The sequence below is a fragment of the Vespa mandarinia genome, chromosome 1 (assembly GCF_050613455.1).
Source record: "Vespa mandarinia isolate Hongniang chromosome 1, ASM5061345v1, whole genome shotgun sequence".
Taxonomy (NCBI): Eukaryota; Metazoa; Arthropoda; class Insecta; order Hymenoptera; family Vespidae; genus Vespa; species Vespa mandarinia.
Window position 1 is genome coordinate 16,351,490 of NC_140810.1, and position 16,373 is coordinate 16,367,862.

The window sequence follows — 16,373 nt, forward strand, 5'->3', positions numbered from 1 at the left end:
TCCTAAAATTTAACTTCCATTATATTGTATTGTCAGTTTATTCTACGTGGAAGTTGATGTATACTTTAACATATATTGAAAAAATTTATCAAAATTAAAAGAATTAATTAATTTATGTATTATTGTGATTTAAAATGAGTGAAAAAATCTTGACTTTAGAAGTTATAGAAAATGACGGTGCGTGCCTTAAATGTTTCGTATTTTGGATTATTTACATTTTTATAACCCAATACATTTGTTCATTTATTTTTTAGAGTTCTTTAAACAATTCTTGAATGGTGATTTAAAGAATACAGAGATTGACAAAGTATTGTCAGTAGTTCAACAACTAAATAAATTAGGACAAGGTAAAATGTTTATTTAGTTGGTTCATTAAAATAAATTATCTTTATAACTGTATTTTATAACTAAACAAATTTTACTGTTCTGATTTTCTTACTTTTCAGCTATTGAAGTTTTACGATCTGAATTACAAAACCAAGTACTTGCAAATTATGAAGATTTGTTATCACAAGCAATATGGGTTGAAAAATTAGAAGATGTACTTTCAATAATGCAAGCTCATGTACAAGTAAGTAGAAGAATAATAAAATTAATGTAAAATGAAATTTAAAAAACATTTTTTGTTAATTAAATATTATTTTCCAGAATTTGTTACTAGCTGTAGAACGTTTACGTGGGAAAATAATAGAACCATTTAATAGAATTGAAACTCAAGCAATAGTATTGTCACGTCTTCATGAAACATCTGATCTTTTACGAAGAGTAGCAAGAATGCAACATTTATCAAAACGTTTAGGTTCACAAATGACAAATGTTATTCAAGGTCCAGATATAATAAAAGTAGCAAATAATTTACACGAACTTGGTACTTTGGAGTTCAAATAATTTACTTTAATTTTTCTAATAAAAATAAATTACTATATTTATTAATTTTATATAAATTTATATACAGAGCAATTAATGACGGATACAGATTTAAATGGCTTAGATATAATTGCTGACGACCAACAAGCTGTTAAAGCTCATAGGGCAGTTGTGAAAAGAGTAGCTACTCATACATTAACTCAAGGTTTACAGACAATGGATAGAGTTAAGGTATGTAAAAAAAAAAAAAAAAAAAAAAAAAAAAAATTATATATATATTTTTATTTTATAGATCATGATATTGACTATGACATTTGTAACAAATAGGTCAGTACAGCTGTACAGGTATTTCAGAACTTAGGGATTGTAAATGAAGCAATAGAAATAACTATTGAAAATAATTTAGCTAATATCAAGAAAAATACCATAGAATCTTTTGATGTTCTCCTATCTAAAAGTCAAGATATAATAAAAAAAGTAGCTCCAGGTCGTGCTTCAACACCTACACCAGGAACGTCAGGGAATTTACGTACACGTATTTGGGAAAATCTTGAAAGACTTTTTCAAGACACTTTGTTTTTGCAGTGTATACAAGTAAAAGATAACTTAATTAGAGTTAACATAATATATATATTCATATTCAGTAGTATTAAAGCAAATACTTGTTCATGTAGATCGAATTATTACAAAAAACATTGCTGGAAAATCATGCAAAAGAATTCAATAACTTATCTGAAACATTTTGGCTGAAAGTTAATCAACTATTGAGTGAAGTACTTATTGCACGTGCACAAGGTAAAGGTTTTTCTTGTTTTTTATTTGTATTTAAATAATGTTATAATTATATTAAAATTTTCTAGAATCATCACTTGTAAAACAGGCCTTGGAAGGAGAATATCCAAAATTCTTACGATTATTTTTAGACTTAAGTAAGCGCTTGAAAGATAGATCACAAAGTTTTGGTACTTATAACATTAAGTATGTAATTGTAAACAATTATTCTAATCTGATAAAGTTAAATTTTTCTTTTGTAATGTACATGATAAACAATTAATTTTTTGTGTAGTCGTAATGTTTTGTCATCATTTGAAAATGCATACCTTTCTCGTTCGGTATCTCGTCTCTTGGATCCTGTACACACCATGTTCTGTGGAACAAATCTACCAAATCAAGATGAAATTGATACTTTAATTCGCACTGTAACAAAGTATGTAATTATATATAATTTGAATATTATTTTTTACCAATAAGTTTACTAATTAACTTTTTTCTTATATTTAGTGAACTGAGTGTTTCACTTGTTGATGATTGTTTGTCCATTGTGGTGGCACGTAATGTGAGCAAATCTATACGACTATTTTGTTTAAAATGTGAACAAGGATTAATAACAGGTGGAGAAGCAAGCCAAGTTATTGATTCACCTACAGCTGGACAACAAACCAATGTCACCTTAGCAAATTTATTACATTATCTTTCTAGTCAAATAAATCGTGTAATTGCCAACTTGTCATCTGGTTTACCAGTTGAAGGATCAACAATTATTTCATCAGCAATCAAGGAATCAGATGTATTAACAAAAAGTATACTTTCACCATTGTTAGCTTCTATCAGTGATGCAATCGAAAGTATTATTTTAACGATACATGATGATCCTGATTTCCGAGAGTGAGTTAAAATTATTTTCTCAATGAAACTCGTATATTTAACTAGACTTAAATTTATCCCGTTTTTATAGTGCAAACAGTCCTATTGGAAAAGATATTTCTTGTTCATTATACATGCGTGAATTACAAGGTTTTATTTTAAGATCTGTAAATACATTCCTTATCCCTTATAAAAATCAAGTAGTGGTCACTGAATGGTAAGAAGTTTTGTTATAATTATTATAATACAATATATTTTATTTTATTTCTTAACAAACTTAATTTTTAAGTTGTAAGACTGTAGCTTCAAGATGCATTGAATTATTTATGAGACATGCTTGTTTATTGAGGCCATTAACAGATTTTGGAAGAAAGAAATTAATTATGGATTTCACTCAGGTATGATATTTGTAATATTATTACAAATATTATTTAATAAGAAGCTTACTAAAATAAAAACATTGATTTATATTCAGATGGAGCTTGCTGTATCACCATTATGTGGTGGAGGTCAGTTAAGTTTGTTAGAACAACAACAATATAGAAGATTAAGAGCTTTAAAAGCATTAATATTACAAAAGCCAGAAGATATGGTACAAAAAGTTTTAGAAGATCCATCAGAAAATAGTGTACCGCCATCTCTTATCCTTCTACATTTATTTTCTGGTGCACCACCTGAATTATTGTCTCCACATCAGGTAAATTATTTAATTCTATAATCATCGCTTTATTATTTTTTAAGATAATTGGAAAAGTAATACGAGTCTTTAAAAAATGTATATATTTTAATTTATAGAGTGCAGGTTGGTCTATTGGACGATTATCTCAATGGATGGATAGTCATCCAGAAGAAAAAGATAGAATAGCTCTCAGTAAGGGGTCATTGGAACGTTATCAGTTAACTATACAACAAAATAATATTCCATCTTTCCATTCTTTGTTTCCGCTGATGACAAAATTAGCTAATTTATATGATCATTACGTAGAATTATTTACGAATTATTAAAGTAAGGTGTAAATGTTATTAAGATTTTATAAAAAATATGGAATTCATACTTCTACTGTACAAAAAGAACTACATTTTAATAATATGAAGTAAAAAACGAATAAGTATTGATTGCTTCTTCCTTATTGATTGCTTTCCCATTGACAGTATTTTATTTATAGACTTGTACCTTAGTTAAATACATTCCACATACTAATAGTATACTCAATATTATAGGTTTAAAATAAAAATTTTTGGTTACTTTTGGACCGATGTAAGATGGAGGAATCATTAAAGAATTTTCTCGGTTTATCTATAATTTAAATATTAATACATTAATTATTACAATACCAGGTAAAATATATAAAATTTCCTTTTTTGTTTACCTTCTTTGCAAGAGTTTTTAGTTGCAAAAGTCTTTTTTTTATATTTACAAGTTCCTTTTCAGTACTTTTAAGTGTATTTATATATTCAGATATTTGTGCATCATTGATAAACATATTTTCAAAAAAATGATTATTCACATTTCTTTTTATATAATGAAAAGTAGAAGTCATAATTATTATTTGATTAGCAACTGTACTCACACATGTAAGCCCATTATAAAATCTGAAAAAAAAAAATTTTTTAATAGTATCTATTATACCAATAAATTATTATAAATTTTAAACATACGTGTAAGGAGAACCATATAAATTTAAATGTAGAGACATCTTGTCCCATGGTTTACAATGAAATTGATTTAAAAATTCTAAAAATCGATTTCTATGAACACTAATATTCATTTTTAAATTTATGAGATCTTCTTCAGTTAACTGTAAAAATATCTGTAACTTCATTTTTCTGAAAAACGTCACATAACACTTTAGATTCAATTGATTCAAATAATCATATATATCATAGTTCACACAGTGATCTTCCATAGAAAATAATCTGTGAAATTGATATCTCCAATTAAGATTTGAAAGTATTTTGTAATTCAATGGATTATCAATTTCGTTGGATAAAAATGATGAGATCTGAAATATTTATTAGATGAATTAGTATTTAAATAAGAAATTCTATATAATAATAGACCTGGTGATATCCTTTTGAATCCGCCACTTTTTCAGCAGTACGATTCTCATTATTCATAATTGCGGTATCAGCTTTATTGTCCACAAGTAATTTTACTACTTCAATTTTTTCGCTTAGGACAGCATGAAATAAAGCCTGAAAAAAGTATGAAACATAAAATTACTATTTTAGGTACTTATTTCATATTATTATTAGATATGATGAATCATTTCATTTATAATTATTACAAAACTTACAGTACAACCTCGTATATCTTCAGCATTAATATTTTTGGTATGTTTTATCAGTTGCTTTACAAGTTCTATTTTTCCTTTTTTACATGCGTACATTAAAGCTGTCATTCTATTAAAATATCATAGTTTATTATTTTTATATATTTGATATTATTATAATTATTATTAAAAATTTTAGCGTAGTCTATTTACTTTCGGTTATCAGTTGCATCTACATTTGATACTTCAATTAACAGAGATGAACAATTTGAATAATCTCTCATTTTTGCACTTTCACATAATGCCATTAATGGTGTATATCCATCTGAATTGTATTATAAGAATTAAATTATAGTAAAAACGTAATCAAAAAGAAAAAATCATTTAATTAAAAAATTATTAAAAAAAGAAAAAACCATAATTATGTATAGTAGCATCAGCTCCACGATCCAAAAGGTATTCAATAAGTTCTTCTTCATAATATGATGCAGCAATTAAAAGTAGAGTGCAACCTTCTTTTAAAATAGTATTGATATCATGATCTACATATATTTAAACAGATAAAATGATTCATTAAAATAAAATTAAAAAAAGTAAAAAGTGGAAAATTCTGTAGGATTTAATTTGTAACAGAATTATTTCATTTAATATAGTCATTTAATATAGTTATTACCCTTAAGATATTCTTCAATTGTATCAATATCTCCTCTTCGACATACAGATTCTAAATCTATTTTTTTCTTTTTTTTTTCTCTGTACACATCGTTCTTATCAGGATCAGATGACTCTGAATCCTACACATAAGAACATTTACAATGTAATCATTTATAACAATAATGAATAATGGCTAAAACAATTGTTTATTATGTTTGTTTTAGTTATATATATAAATATTATAATATTAAAATTTTATATATTTTGCAATTGTAATAATATAAATATATATATATATATTTTTTTTTTGAAATTTAAATTAAAACAAATATTTGTCACCTCAAATGGATACATGTATGGCACAAACATTTCTTCGGTAGTAGTAAAAGCTTTTTTAGCTATACCAATATTCTTATTAAATATTCACTTGTTTTTAATTTTTTCTATGAGATCATATATTCAAAGTCAAGTAAAATAATATATATCGCACGATTCGATGAAACTCAAAACAATTTATATCTCTTCTCACCTACTACTCAGAAATAGCATACTTTTTGCCTGATAACGCCACCTATTTCTGGTCCTTTTGGTTTTGAAGTGACCCGGGAAATTTAAATGAATTTACACGTGTCCATTGTTATTTGATTATTTTTTTAATGCTCGTTATACATACCGAAAATCTTTTCTATTTATTTCTTCTGATAGAATACAACTGATATCATATGAAAGTTAAAAAAATAAAATTTTTTATAATTATTCAACTATTGATTATTTAATTATAAATTTATTTTTGATATTGTTTTAATATTTTATATAAATAAAAAATCAATTTGAAAATCTACATTGATTTTAAATAATCTTAAAATAATAGTATTGAAATATTTTCATCAATTAATTTTAAATTATTAGTTTTTATTGAATGTTTTCGTTGATGTTCATTAATAACATTTATAATTTTGTTTCATGTTTTACTCTAACTTTAAAAAGTTGATTAGGTCGTAGAATACCATATAAATTATTATGATGAGAATTATTAGATATTGCAATATCAGTAGAAGCATCACAATTATTACTAGATAAATCTGTTCCTTCATTATTTTTTAGTGCATATTTTCGTTGCTGAGTTCTGTCGGAACTACAATTGTGACCTTCCTTCATAACAACTTGTAATTCAGAATCTGTTTCCTCCTCATTATCTGCACTATCTACATCTCCTGAAAACAATATGCAACATTGAATACTTCTCAGTTAAACAAATATATAAATATAGATGGTATATACATAAAGCTACTAACCATCAGAACTGTAAGTAGAAGGTAAATAAAATCTAGATGGTTGTACTTTATTAGTACCACCGCATCGATCTTTATCTCTAAGCATATTAGTAGAGTGATAATATTTAAATTCTCGAGGAAGTGTATAACTTCTAGGCAATGATACTTGACTACCTTCCATATCACTGATTTCACCTTCTTCACTTTCATCTTTGGAACTTTCTCCTTTTCCATTCCGGCTTTTATATAAATATTTTTAAATATTAATAATTGATATTAAAATTAATATAACAGAAATATGCAATCAGTCAAATTTTATTTAATATTTAAAAATATAATATTTAAAAATATTAAATACCTGTTAAAAATATTAATTACCTATGACTAAGATGACCAGGAGGTGTCCAATGAGCACAATGTATGGGAAGACATCTAGGTGCTAATAAAATTTCTGGTACATTTGTTTTCTCTCTTTGCGATACTTTCCATAAACTTGAGGAATGGGAATTAGAATGGTACGGTGATACTGGTGGTGGTGGTAATAAACAATGCATTTTAACTGGTGGCCACGATGTTAATGTGACACCTTCATCTCCATCAGACACTAATGAGGGTGATGTAAATAATATAGTGTTTGGAGAAGTATGCAACTTCTTGCTTGGTGGTGGTTGTTGATTTAATACTGATGGAGAAGATGAAAACGTAGATGGAGATGCTGATAGAGGAGGAAATAATTTTCCTTCTTTTATCTCTTCTTGTATAGCTTTAAGCTCGCGAAGTTGTTGCTGTTTTTTTTGCCTTAATTTTTCTCGTATTAAATTTACACTCGAAGAAGTACTTGTCTCTGCTTCGGTTGTATTTTTTTGTATATTTGAATCATCACTCTGTTTCGAAGTGATGCTTGAATTATTCTTTATTAAACATAGTAAAATATATTATTTTATATTACAATTTTACCTGCAACACATTGGAAAACGATGCAGCTTTTTTCCAAAACGGTATTATCTGTTGGTGTCCATTGTTTCCATTAATCCACTGTTTAGTATCTTCACCTGCGGTAATAGGAGTTACAGTAGATGTAGACTGATCTTGCGGAGGTGGTGGAGGTACAAATGTAGTAGGCTTTTTCTTTTTACGATTTGGATTTACTACTGCTGCATTAGCAAAACGACAATTAAATACACCAGGTATACCACTATTATTTAATTTTACTTTTCTTGTTGCTACATCTTTATCAATTTTTTTTTCCTTTATATAATCTATATTCCTTTCTTCTGAATTGTCCTACACAATTACAAGGTTAAAGAAGATAAAAATACATAAGTTTTATTGAATACTATTACATTATTAATAAGAATATTTTAATTTCTAATAAACCACAAACCTGGTTAGACATAATTGCAAGATTTGAAGTAGTCATTCTACCACCAACTTCATATGTTAATCTTCTTATATGAAAGAATCTGTAAATGTACATTAAGTGTTTTACAAAATTAAAAATAAAGTGTTGATATTGTATTTTTTTATCACAATGATCACAATATGTGATATATATACATGAACTGCTTCAAGCAAAAACATAAACAAATTAGACTTATATACATAAGAAAAGAAATATATATATTTATTTCTATGAAACGTGTGAAGGTTATTTAAATGATTAATATATGTAAAACAAAAATTATTATATGTATGTGTAATGAATTATTATATGTATTATTATATATACATGCATTATGAATAAAATAATATGGATGAAATTGATAAAAAAATATAAGCCATTTGGGTAAGCAAGATCATAATTTTTTGATCCGATATACAGGTAGATTCAAACAAGTGCAGCAATTAATAATGTGATAAGGATTTTCTATAATTGTATACAGAGCATAAGTATCATAAATTTCTTCATAAAACAAAAAAAAAAATTTTTATTATAGTATATAAATAAAAAACTAAAATAAATAAAAAACAAGGCGAAAATAAAACAGAGATAAAGCTAATGATAAACATAACAATAACAAAACAAAGAAGATACAAAATATTCAAGTTTATCAATTATGAAACATACATATAAATTGCAAGAATAGTTTTATCACAATTTATAAAATAATAAATACTTTGCTCAAATATTCAGTGTCCTTTGCACATTCAACTTGCACCCAACCAAACCAAGAAAGAGTTATATCTAGAAAAAAGTAAAGAGCACTTAAACTCTATAGAAATCATGGAACAAAAACAACTAGATCATGTATTATGTTTCATGATAGATGTATAGATAATAAAGATATATTTTATTTTATTGTTAGTTCTTTCATCTTATAAAAGTAAAATAAATCGTATAAAGGATAATAATAAATGCTTACCTATAATACAATGCCATAAAGAACATACCACAAAAAAATAATGCTACAAGTGTAAGTACTAAGTTTACTGGATTTGGTTGATGAAGATGAAGATCACTTCTATTTATACCTACAGCCCATACTCCAGTAAGTAAACTATTTTCCAATAACATTACGGTATAAAATATTACCTATGTAAACATTTTGTTTTTTTAAGATACATACTTTTTATCTTACATAAAAAACATATTATAAAAATTGAATATGATAATATAATGGAATGCTTCCACTTACCATTTTTTGGCGATGATTGGTCTCATGTAGATTTACATATGCAAATATATAAACAAATGCCAACATAGAGGCCAAAATACTTTTTCTCATAAGTGGAAGACGCTCACCTACATGGAAGAGTCCATCAGGTGTGAGCAATAACCACGTTAACATAGAAAGCCAATGAAGTGCCATCACAATTAATAGCCACTGTCCACCATAAAGCGATGCATATACAACTAATGCTCCAACTCGTGCACTTACAGTTCCAAGACGCCAAAATAATTGAGCTAATACACCTAACCATGTAAGTACCAAACGTTCTAGATTACGAAGGCGTGCTGCACCTTTACTAAAACTAGCTACTGCCCAACAAACACTCCATAAGGATAGTCCAGCTGACACTGCTGTTAATTTTGTTAACTTTTCACTGTCTTTCACTTCACCACTTTTTATTTTTTCATTTTCTATACCTAAATTGTCATTAATTCCAATAGATAATAAATATAGTTGTAATAGTAACATGGGTGCAGCTTCGCAGAATGCATGTATAAGACGTAATACACACAACTCTCGCACCTACATAAATTTCAATGTTATGTAGATACAAAACAATTAAAGATTATTATATATTGTAATAATTTATAAATTATAATTGGAAACACTTGCCTCATGTTTAACATAAGCTAAATCAACTGGAATAAACAACTTAAAATATCTCCAGAGTACTCCAGCTTGTGTTGTATGAAGTAATAATACACAACCCAAAGTCCAATTACCAGTCTTTTTACACGGGTTTACATTACAATCCCTGTTCGTATCATCATTGTCTATTAATTTACCTCTTGCACCCCATAAATACCAACGTATGCTAACTATCTATAAACAAAATAATAAATATAATATGATAATATTACACAATATCTTGTTTTTATTATATCGCTTATTTAATCATATACCTGGCAGGCAAGCAAAGACGTCGTTATAAAAGTAATGCTTAAGGGAAAAACAGTAGGTTGTCCTACCGAATGATGAGCAAGTGCATAAACCATTGCAAAATCGAAAACAATGTCACAAAAATATGATGCAAGGGAAATTATATTAAACAGAACATCACATAATGGTAAAAATTCGTTTTGTTGTGGTTGCCTATGCTGGGCCATAATGGTTTTGTGACACCCATTTGGATAACTCCTTTATCTTTTCCCGTTTTCATTAACTTATTTTGTTTACCTAGAAGATATAAATTTATAATTACATTTTCCAGAAAGCATGTAAATAATTATTATAATAGGTATAACTATATCTAATTGAAATTAAAATACATTATGTTATAGGTTATATAGGTATCACTTTTTTACTGCAAGTTCAAGCGTTTGAAGAAGTAACTTTCATGTTTCTAAATATTCGATTCTAGTTTTTATTTCATTATTTCATTAACAATAAGCACTATTATTAATTGGATTAAGAATATTAATTTGTTCTATAGAAATAGATAATAAATTTATAAAAAATCAGACCACAGATGACTAATTCAAAAATTAAATTATTTGTCTTATATTTCAGAAATTTTACGATAAATAATCTACAAATATTTTAACTCGGAGAATACACATTAAAATATTTCTATTTCTTGATATCGATACACTAAGAATTTGATGCTCGTAATTGACATACTGTCAGAATTGACAGCACTTTTTATGGAAGGATCATTAACAATTATAAACGAGAAGCTATATAAAAATAGCGATAATTAATTTCATAACCCACCAAGCATAGAAGTTGTATTTTGTTAATAAAAATGAAAAAGCGCGTCTACAAATCAATGTAAATTCTATAAGCGTTACTAACTCACCGCATTCTTTACGTATTATTGGCGAATAATCAGAAAAATGAAAGTTTAAGGTTGTTCACTATCCCTATATAATGGTTTTATAATAGTTTAAGCCATCAATGAGAACAAGCGTAATTTTAGACCAATTTTAATGAACAAGGTCTCATTTTAAAGATGAAGATTTAATTTAGTAGATATTTTTTCCAAATTTTTAAAAAAGGTTTATTTTCTTTGAAAAAAACCGTGTTAAAAATGGTATTTTTTCGAGAATAGTTTATGCACAAATAAGAAACTTCTTCAAAAATTCAATAAAGCGGGGTCCTAGATTAAACCTTCGTCTTTAAAGTGAGACCTTGTTCATCAAAATTAGTCAAAAATTACGTCTGTTTTCATTATTGGCGTAAATGCTATTATCGACATTTTGCGCGAAGAAAAAGTTTTGTATCGTGGCGCCCCTCGAAATTTGTGGCAACAGAGAAGAAGTTCGACTACTACTACTGATTTCCATATCACCCTTAAATGAGATATCTTTGTCCATAATACATCTATATATTAGGGAACGTTATATACTATTATAATAGGTATCTTTGTGTATGTAAATAGCTGATGCTTAAATGTTCTCAATCATTCCAAACGTAAAGAAATGCGTTTCTCGATGCTTGGACAAAGTAACTCATTCGGTCACTCTTTAGACAGATGATTCTATGGCAAAAATAAGAAAATTCGTGTCCAGTGTCACATATATTGTAACGTGCGAGTAACTTGGCCTTGTGTAATATAAACAAATACGCATTTTTATTAACCTTAACGATTACCGAGTTAGTTTTCTTTTGTATTCCGATGAGTGCATATCGACCTTGTCTCTTTCTAAACGTGAACATTTATAAATTAATATTTTCGATAATTCTTCAATTATTTAAGTAATTTTTCATGTACACGGACTACAATAAATTAGTATTCAAACAATAGAACATTCGCTTAAACATTACAAAGATGGTAACGCGCGAGAAGTTTAAAATAATTTTTATTTAAAATTCTAATACTTGTATTGTTTGAAATTCGGAATACATGACAGTGTTACCTTGTAGTGGAATACATGTAGCTGCCGATATTGCAATGGTCCTGTTGTTCATAAGCGGCGACTAATAATCCAGATAGTATTGGGAACCAGAATTCTTGATTGACTCATGTCACCTTAGATTTCAACATACAGTCACCATTATTCTAACACGTGATTATTACGTGATTATTATACACGTGAGTGTATGTTCGCGGGCGCAATTAAAAGTCTTACGGAGGCTTCGTTTTATAGCGCACAAAAGTTCGATTAGATTACCTTGCGAACACGAATTTTAAAATAGAGTCCGCCGTTAGTCCGTGGGTCTCTACATACAGCAACTTCCACTTAGTGAGATTTGGATCGATAGTACTTCCGATATATTAAAATCTAATTGTAAATCATGTAACATAAGTATTACCGGATGAATGGCTGCATATTTCAATATATTTTCTAAATCCCTTCAATGTAATTCTGATTAAATACTAAAGTACTAACACTTTACATTGCCAATAATACTTTTAGATAAATAGATAAGATATAATTAAATTCAAAGACAATTTCTTTAAATTTGCAAATTTATATGCTAATTATTATGTGTTAATTATATTTATTATTTTTTATGTTCTCTTTTACCGTGAAATAAATGCATACTGACATCGTACCTAACATGAATCACTACGAAATGTATACTACCATCAAAGAAAGATATACATATAACAGACTGAAAAATGTCAGTTCATTATTTACTAATACTATTTATTCTACCTTCGCGAAACAAATTGTTATGTACGCGCGAGAGGGGAATAACCAACACAAGTCTATACACTGATACAATAGACGCATGGTGGGGACAGTGTTCCCCATTTTTATTCGTAGTTCATATTTTGTCCATACCTGTCGCTGAAGTCACATACGCTCCGAACAAAAGATAGTGAACAGCCTTAAAAACGAGTTTAAAGCTAAAAGACTGCGTTGGCGGACCTGATTTCATCTAATAATGTCATAAATTTCTCTAGATACTATCGCATTCCAATCTTCAACGATGTCACCAAGGATTCGTCATTGACTTTTGTTGACATCGTGGAAGATTGTTGTATAGTTGCTATTCTCTACAATAATTTAAGAAATATTTATTATATAAAAGAAAGTACAATAAATAATATATGTAAACTGGGTGTTGCCAAATAAACATTATAATCCTGATATAGAGAGAAAATTAACAATTACTTTTATCCATTATTTCACTTTATGATAACATGTATCAATTGATTAGAGTTATAAACAAACAATTGACACGTGGATTTTAACAAACTAAAATAAAAAACTTTCTTGTCAAAATGTCGGGAGAAACAGATATTGTTGACAATCAAGTACAGTTACCTCAAGATCTTGGCGATGATGTTGTACAAGAAGTCCTTAAAACTGGGATGGATCTCCGTCAATATTCCGAACAAATTGAGGAGGAATTAAAAGAAGTCGAAAATAAATCCATACAAGATTATATCAAGGAGAGCCAGAATATAGTGAATTTACATAATCAAATTACAGCATGTGATAATATTCTCGAGGTTAAATTTCATGTCATTTTATTATGGGGACATTTATATATATATATATTTTATTCTGTGAAATCTTATTTACTTTTTGTGTTACTTTAATAGAAAATGGAATCGATGCTTATGTGTTTCCAGAAAGATCTTGGAAGTATCAGTTCTGAGATTCTTTCATTACAACGAAAGTCTGTTGCTATGAGCCAACAATTATCAAATAGACAATCGATAAGGAAACCTTTAAGTCAATTTATCGAAAATATGACTGTCTCAGAAGCTCTTATAATGTAAAAAAAATTATATTATTACTTATTATTAAAAGTACACTATTACAGTTTAAGGTTATTTTATGATCCTTATTTTTCAGTGGTATTATGGACTGTTCTGTGATAGAAAAAGAATTTTTGAGTCAGTTACAGATATTGAATTATAAAATTAATTTTGTGAGAGAACAAAGCTCAAGAGCCAAGTCATGTATAGATGTAAAAGATATATTGGAAAAATTGAAAGTGAAAGCAATGACAAAGATTAGGTCATATTTAATAGAGCAAATTTATAAATTTAGAAAGCCAATGGCAAATTATCAAATATTACAGAATAATATGCTGAAATATAAATTTTTTTATGAATTTATTTTAGCAAATGAAGACAATGTGGCAGATGAAATTCGTGAAGAATATATAGATACTATGAGTAAAATATATTACTCATATTTTAAAGCATATTCATCTAAGTTAATGAAATTACAGGTAAAAAAATATTAATTTAAAATAAAATACAATAATAACTTTTAATACTGTCTTCTTTTCAGTTTGAAGAAAAACCAACTAAAGATGATCTAATGGGAATTGAAGATACAGCAAGACATAGTATATTTCATAAAACTACATTGAAACATAGAGGAACTGTTTTTTCTATAAACACTAGAGATGCAGTTCTTACCACAGAATTAGAAGCTTCAATCATTGTGCCACTTACAGCTTCCAATCTTAGGGTTAGTTCTATTTGTTCAATGAAATCTTTAATAAATAATAAAATTTAACTTATTTTATATTTTCAGTATCACTATGAAGCTCTGTTTAGAAGTGAACAATATGCAGTTGTTGATAATGCTTGTAGAGAATATCTATTTTTAACAGAATTTTTTAAAGTATCTGGTAATGAAGCTATGAAAATTTTTAATAAGGTAAATTAATTTTCGGTAACAGAAACTTTTTATATACTACTGCAAAAATAATTAACAATGACTTGTAATCACTTGTTCCTTTATAATAATTATAAATCTTACAGGTTATGGAGAAAACATTAAATCTTATGTCGAAGAATTTGCAGTCATTTGTAGACGATTGTTACGATACAATAGCATTATTTTTATGCTTGCATTTGGTAATGCGTTATCAATTGACATGTCATAAAAGAGCAGTTCCAGCATTAGATGAATATTGGGCTAATTTGACAGATATTATACGGCCAAGGTAAACAATTGCAATCTATTTAAATACAATGCTTTATAACATTAATTTATGTAATTTAATTTTTGTTTTCAGATTTGATTTCATTTTTCGACAGAATATTCAAAGTATAAAAAATTGTGATCCATTAAAATTTAGCAAAGAGACAGGCCCACATTACGTAAGTTCATATAGAGAAATTATTATTTTATCAAAAAAGGAGATAAATTAAAATAACATCATTTTAGATTACAAGAAGGTATGCTGAATTTAGTGCAGCTATGGTCAGTATACTTGAAGGATTCCCTTGCGAAGATACAACTCAATTATTGGCAGAACTTAGAGAAGTTGTGCAATTTTTTTTATTAAGAATGGCAGCTATTTTTTCTAACAGAGTTGATCAATTAATCTTTCTTATAAATAATTATGATTTAGTGCTGAGTGTTCTTATGGTAAGAAAAAATGTTAATGTTACATGATAGTAATTTGCTATTTCTTAATGAAATAAAAGAAAAAAAATGCATACTTTCCATTAATTTTTAGGAAAGAACACGAGATAATTCTAAAGAAGCAGAAAGTTTTCGAGAACAATTAAATGCACGTTCTTCCGAATATGTCGAAGCAGTATTAAATCAATATTTCGGTGGTATCATTCAATTAATTAAGGAATCTGAAAATTTGATTGAGAAAAATCAAGATGAAGATTTGAAAAGACAAGACAGTGAAGCATTGACTCTTGTACAATTATTTACAAATACCTGGAAATGTTCTTTAAAAGGTATCAATGATGAAATATTGAAATCATTTCCAAATCTAGTAATCGGAAATGCATTAGTTCAACGTGCGATGACTCAATTAGTGCAATATTATAATAGACTTCACAAAATATTACCGCCAAACGCACGAGCGCAACTTACCAACATACATCATATAATGATAGAAGTTAAGAAGTATAAGACGAATTATTAGATCTGCAATGAATTCATATATTGACTAAAGTATCAGTCATAAATGATCTGTGTGTTGTATTCCACTGTCAAATTAATAAGAAATGTGTATACAAATATTTAATGAAAAAGGTTCTGTACATTTATTTATAAAATAATAATCTTAAATCAGTACACTCTTGTGTGATATATGCACAAACGCGT

General features: G+C 27.4%; 4 protein-coding genes across 13 annotated transcripts; 2 read left to right on the top strand and 2 right to left on the bottom strand.

Annotated features, from left to right (window-relative positions):
- The first annotated feature begins 21 nt into the window (after positions 1 to 21).
- Positions 22 to 3,516, top strand: fws (Conserved oligomeric Golgi complex subunit 5 four way stop). The gene is made up of 14 exons (XM_035871434.2): positions 22 to 177; positions 255 to 347; positions 447 to 571; positions 649 to 868; positions 956 to 1,098; positions 1,195 to 1,461; positions 1,542 to 1,662; positions 1,728 to 1,845; positions 1,934 to 2,074; positions 2,149 to 2,532; positions 2,603 to 2,728; positions 2,801 to 2,909; positions 2,987 to 3,208; positions 3,307 to 3,516. The coding sequence occupies exons 1-14, from the start codon at positions 135 to 137 to the stop codon at positions 3,514 to 3,516; spliced, it is 2,322 nt and encodes a 773-aa protein (XP_035727327.1). The 5' UTR covers positions 22 to 134.
- A 25-nt stretch (positions 3,517 to 3,541) lies between these two features.
- On the bottom strand, positions 3,542 to 6,072 carry LOC118443861 (uncharacterized). Of its 2 annotated transcripts, XR_014982859.1 has the most exons (10): positions 5,778 to 6,064; positions 5,458 to 5,578; positions 5,201 to 5,326; positions 4,998 to 5,109; positions 4,809 to 4,914; positions 4,573 to 4,707; positions 4,171 to 4,514; positions 4,083 to 4,104; positions 3,882 to 3,945; positions 3,744 to 3,808 (listed from the first exon to the last, which is right to left on the bottom strand). XR_014982859.1 is itself a non-coding variant. In XM_085660855.1 (9 exons), the coding sequence occupies exons 1-9, from the start codon at positions 5,805 to 5,807 to the stop codon at positions 3,668 to 3,670; spliced, it is 1,338 nt and encodes a 445-aa protein (XP_085516981.1). In that variant the 5' UTR covers positions 5,808 to 6,072; the 3' UTR covers positions 3,542 to 3,667. The 2 variants fall into 2 exon arrangements, 1 of the variants encoding a protein (XP_085516981.1); XM_085660855.1 differs by having other exon boundaries at positions 3,542 to 3,808; positions 3,882 to 4,104; positions 5,778 to 6,072.
- A 250-nt stretch (positions 6,073 to 6,322) lies between these two features.
- On the bottom strand, positions 6,323 to 12,996 carry LOC118443850 (uncharacterized). 9 transcript variants are annotated; one of them, XM_085660808.1, is made up of 11 exons: positions 12,855 to 12,996; positions 12,243 to 12,608; positions 10,287 to 10,560; positions 9,997 to 10,206; positions 9,349 to 9,906; positions 9,076 to 9,245; positions 8,097 to 8,175; positions 7,670 to 7,996; positions 7,091 to 7,596; positions 6,734 to 6,951; positions 6,323 to 6,652 (listed from the first exon to the last, which is right to left on the bottom strand). In XM_085660808.1, exons 3-11 carry the CDS (start codon positions 10,488 to 10,490, stop codon positions 6,387 to 6,389), a joined length of 2,538 nt encoding a protein of 845 aa, XP_085516934.1. In that variant the 5' UTR covers positions 10,491 to 10,560; positions 12,243 to 12,608; positions 12,855 to 12,996; the 3' UTR covers positions 6,323 to 6,386. The 9 variants fall into 9 exon arrangements, with proteins under 9 accessions (XP_085516934.1, XP_035727321.1, XP_035727318.1 ...); XM_035871428.2 differs by lacking the exon at positions 12,855 to 12,996 and having other exon boundaries at positions 12,243 to 12,355; positions 12,498 to 12,633; XM_035871425.2 differs by lacking the exons at positions 12,243 to 12,608; positions 12,855 to 12,996 and adding an exon at positions 11,183 to 11,548.
- Positions 12,997 to 13,114: 118 nt separating this feature from the next.
- Vps52 (vacuolar protein sorting 52) lies at positions 13,115 to 16,337 on the top strand. The gene is made up of 9 exons (XM_035871436.2): positions 13,115 to 13,789; positions 13,883 to 14,058; positions 14,139 to 14,520; positions 14,583 to 14,765; positions 14,832 to 14,957; positions 15,062 to 15,246; positions 15,319 to 15,403; positions 15,471 to 15,674; positions 15,766 to 16,337. Exons 1-9 carry the CDS (start codon positions 13,559 to 13,561, stop codon positions 16,189 to 16,191), a joined length of 1,998 nt encoding a protein of 665 aa, XP_035727329.1. The 5' UTR covers positions 13,115 to 13,558; the 3' UTR covers positions 16,192 to 16,337.
- Positions 16,338 to 16,373: the final 36 nt, after the last annotated feature.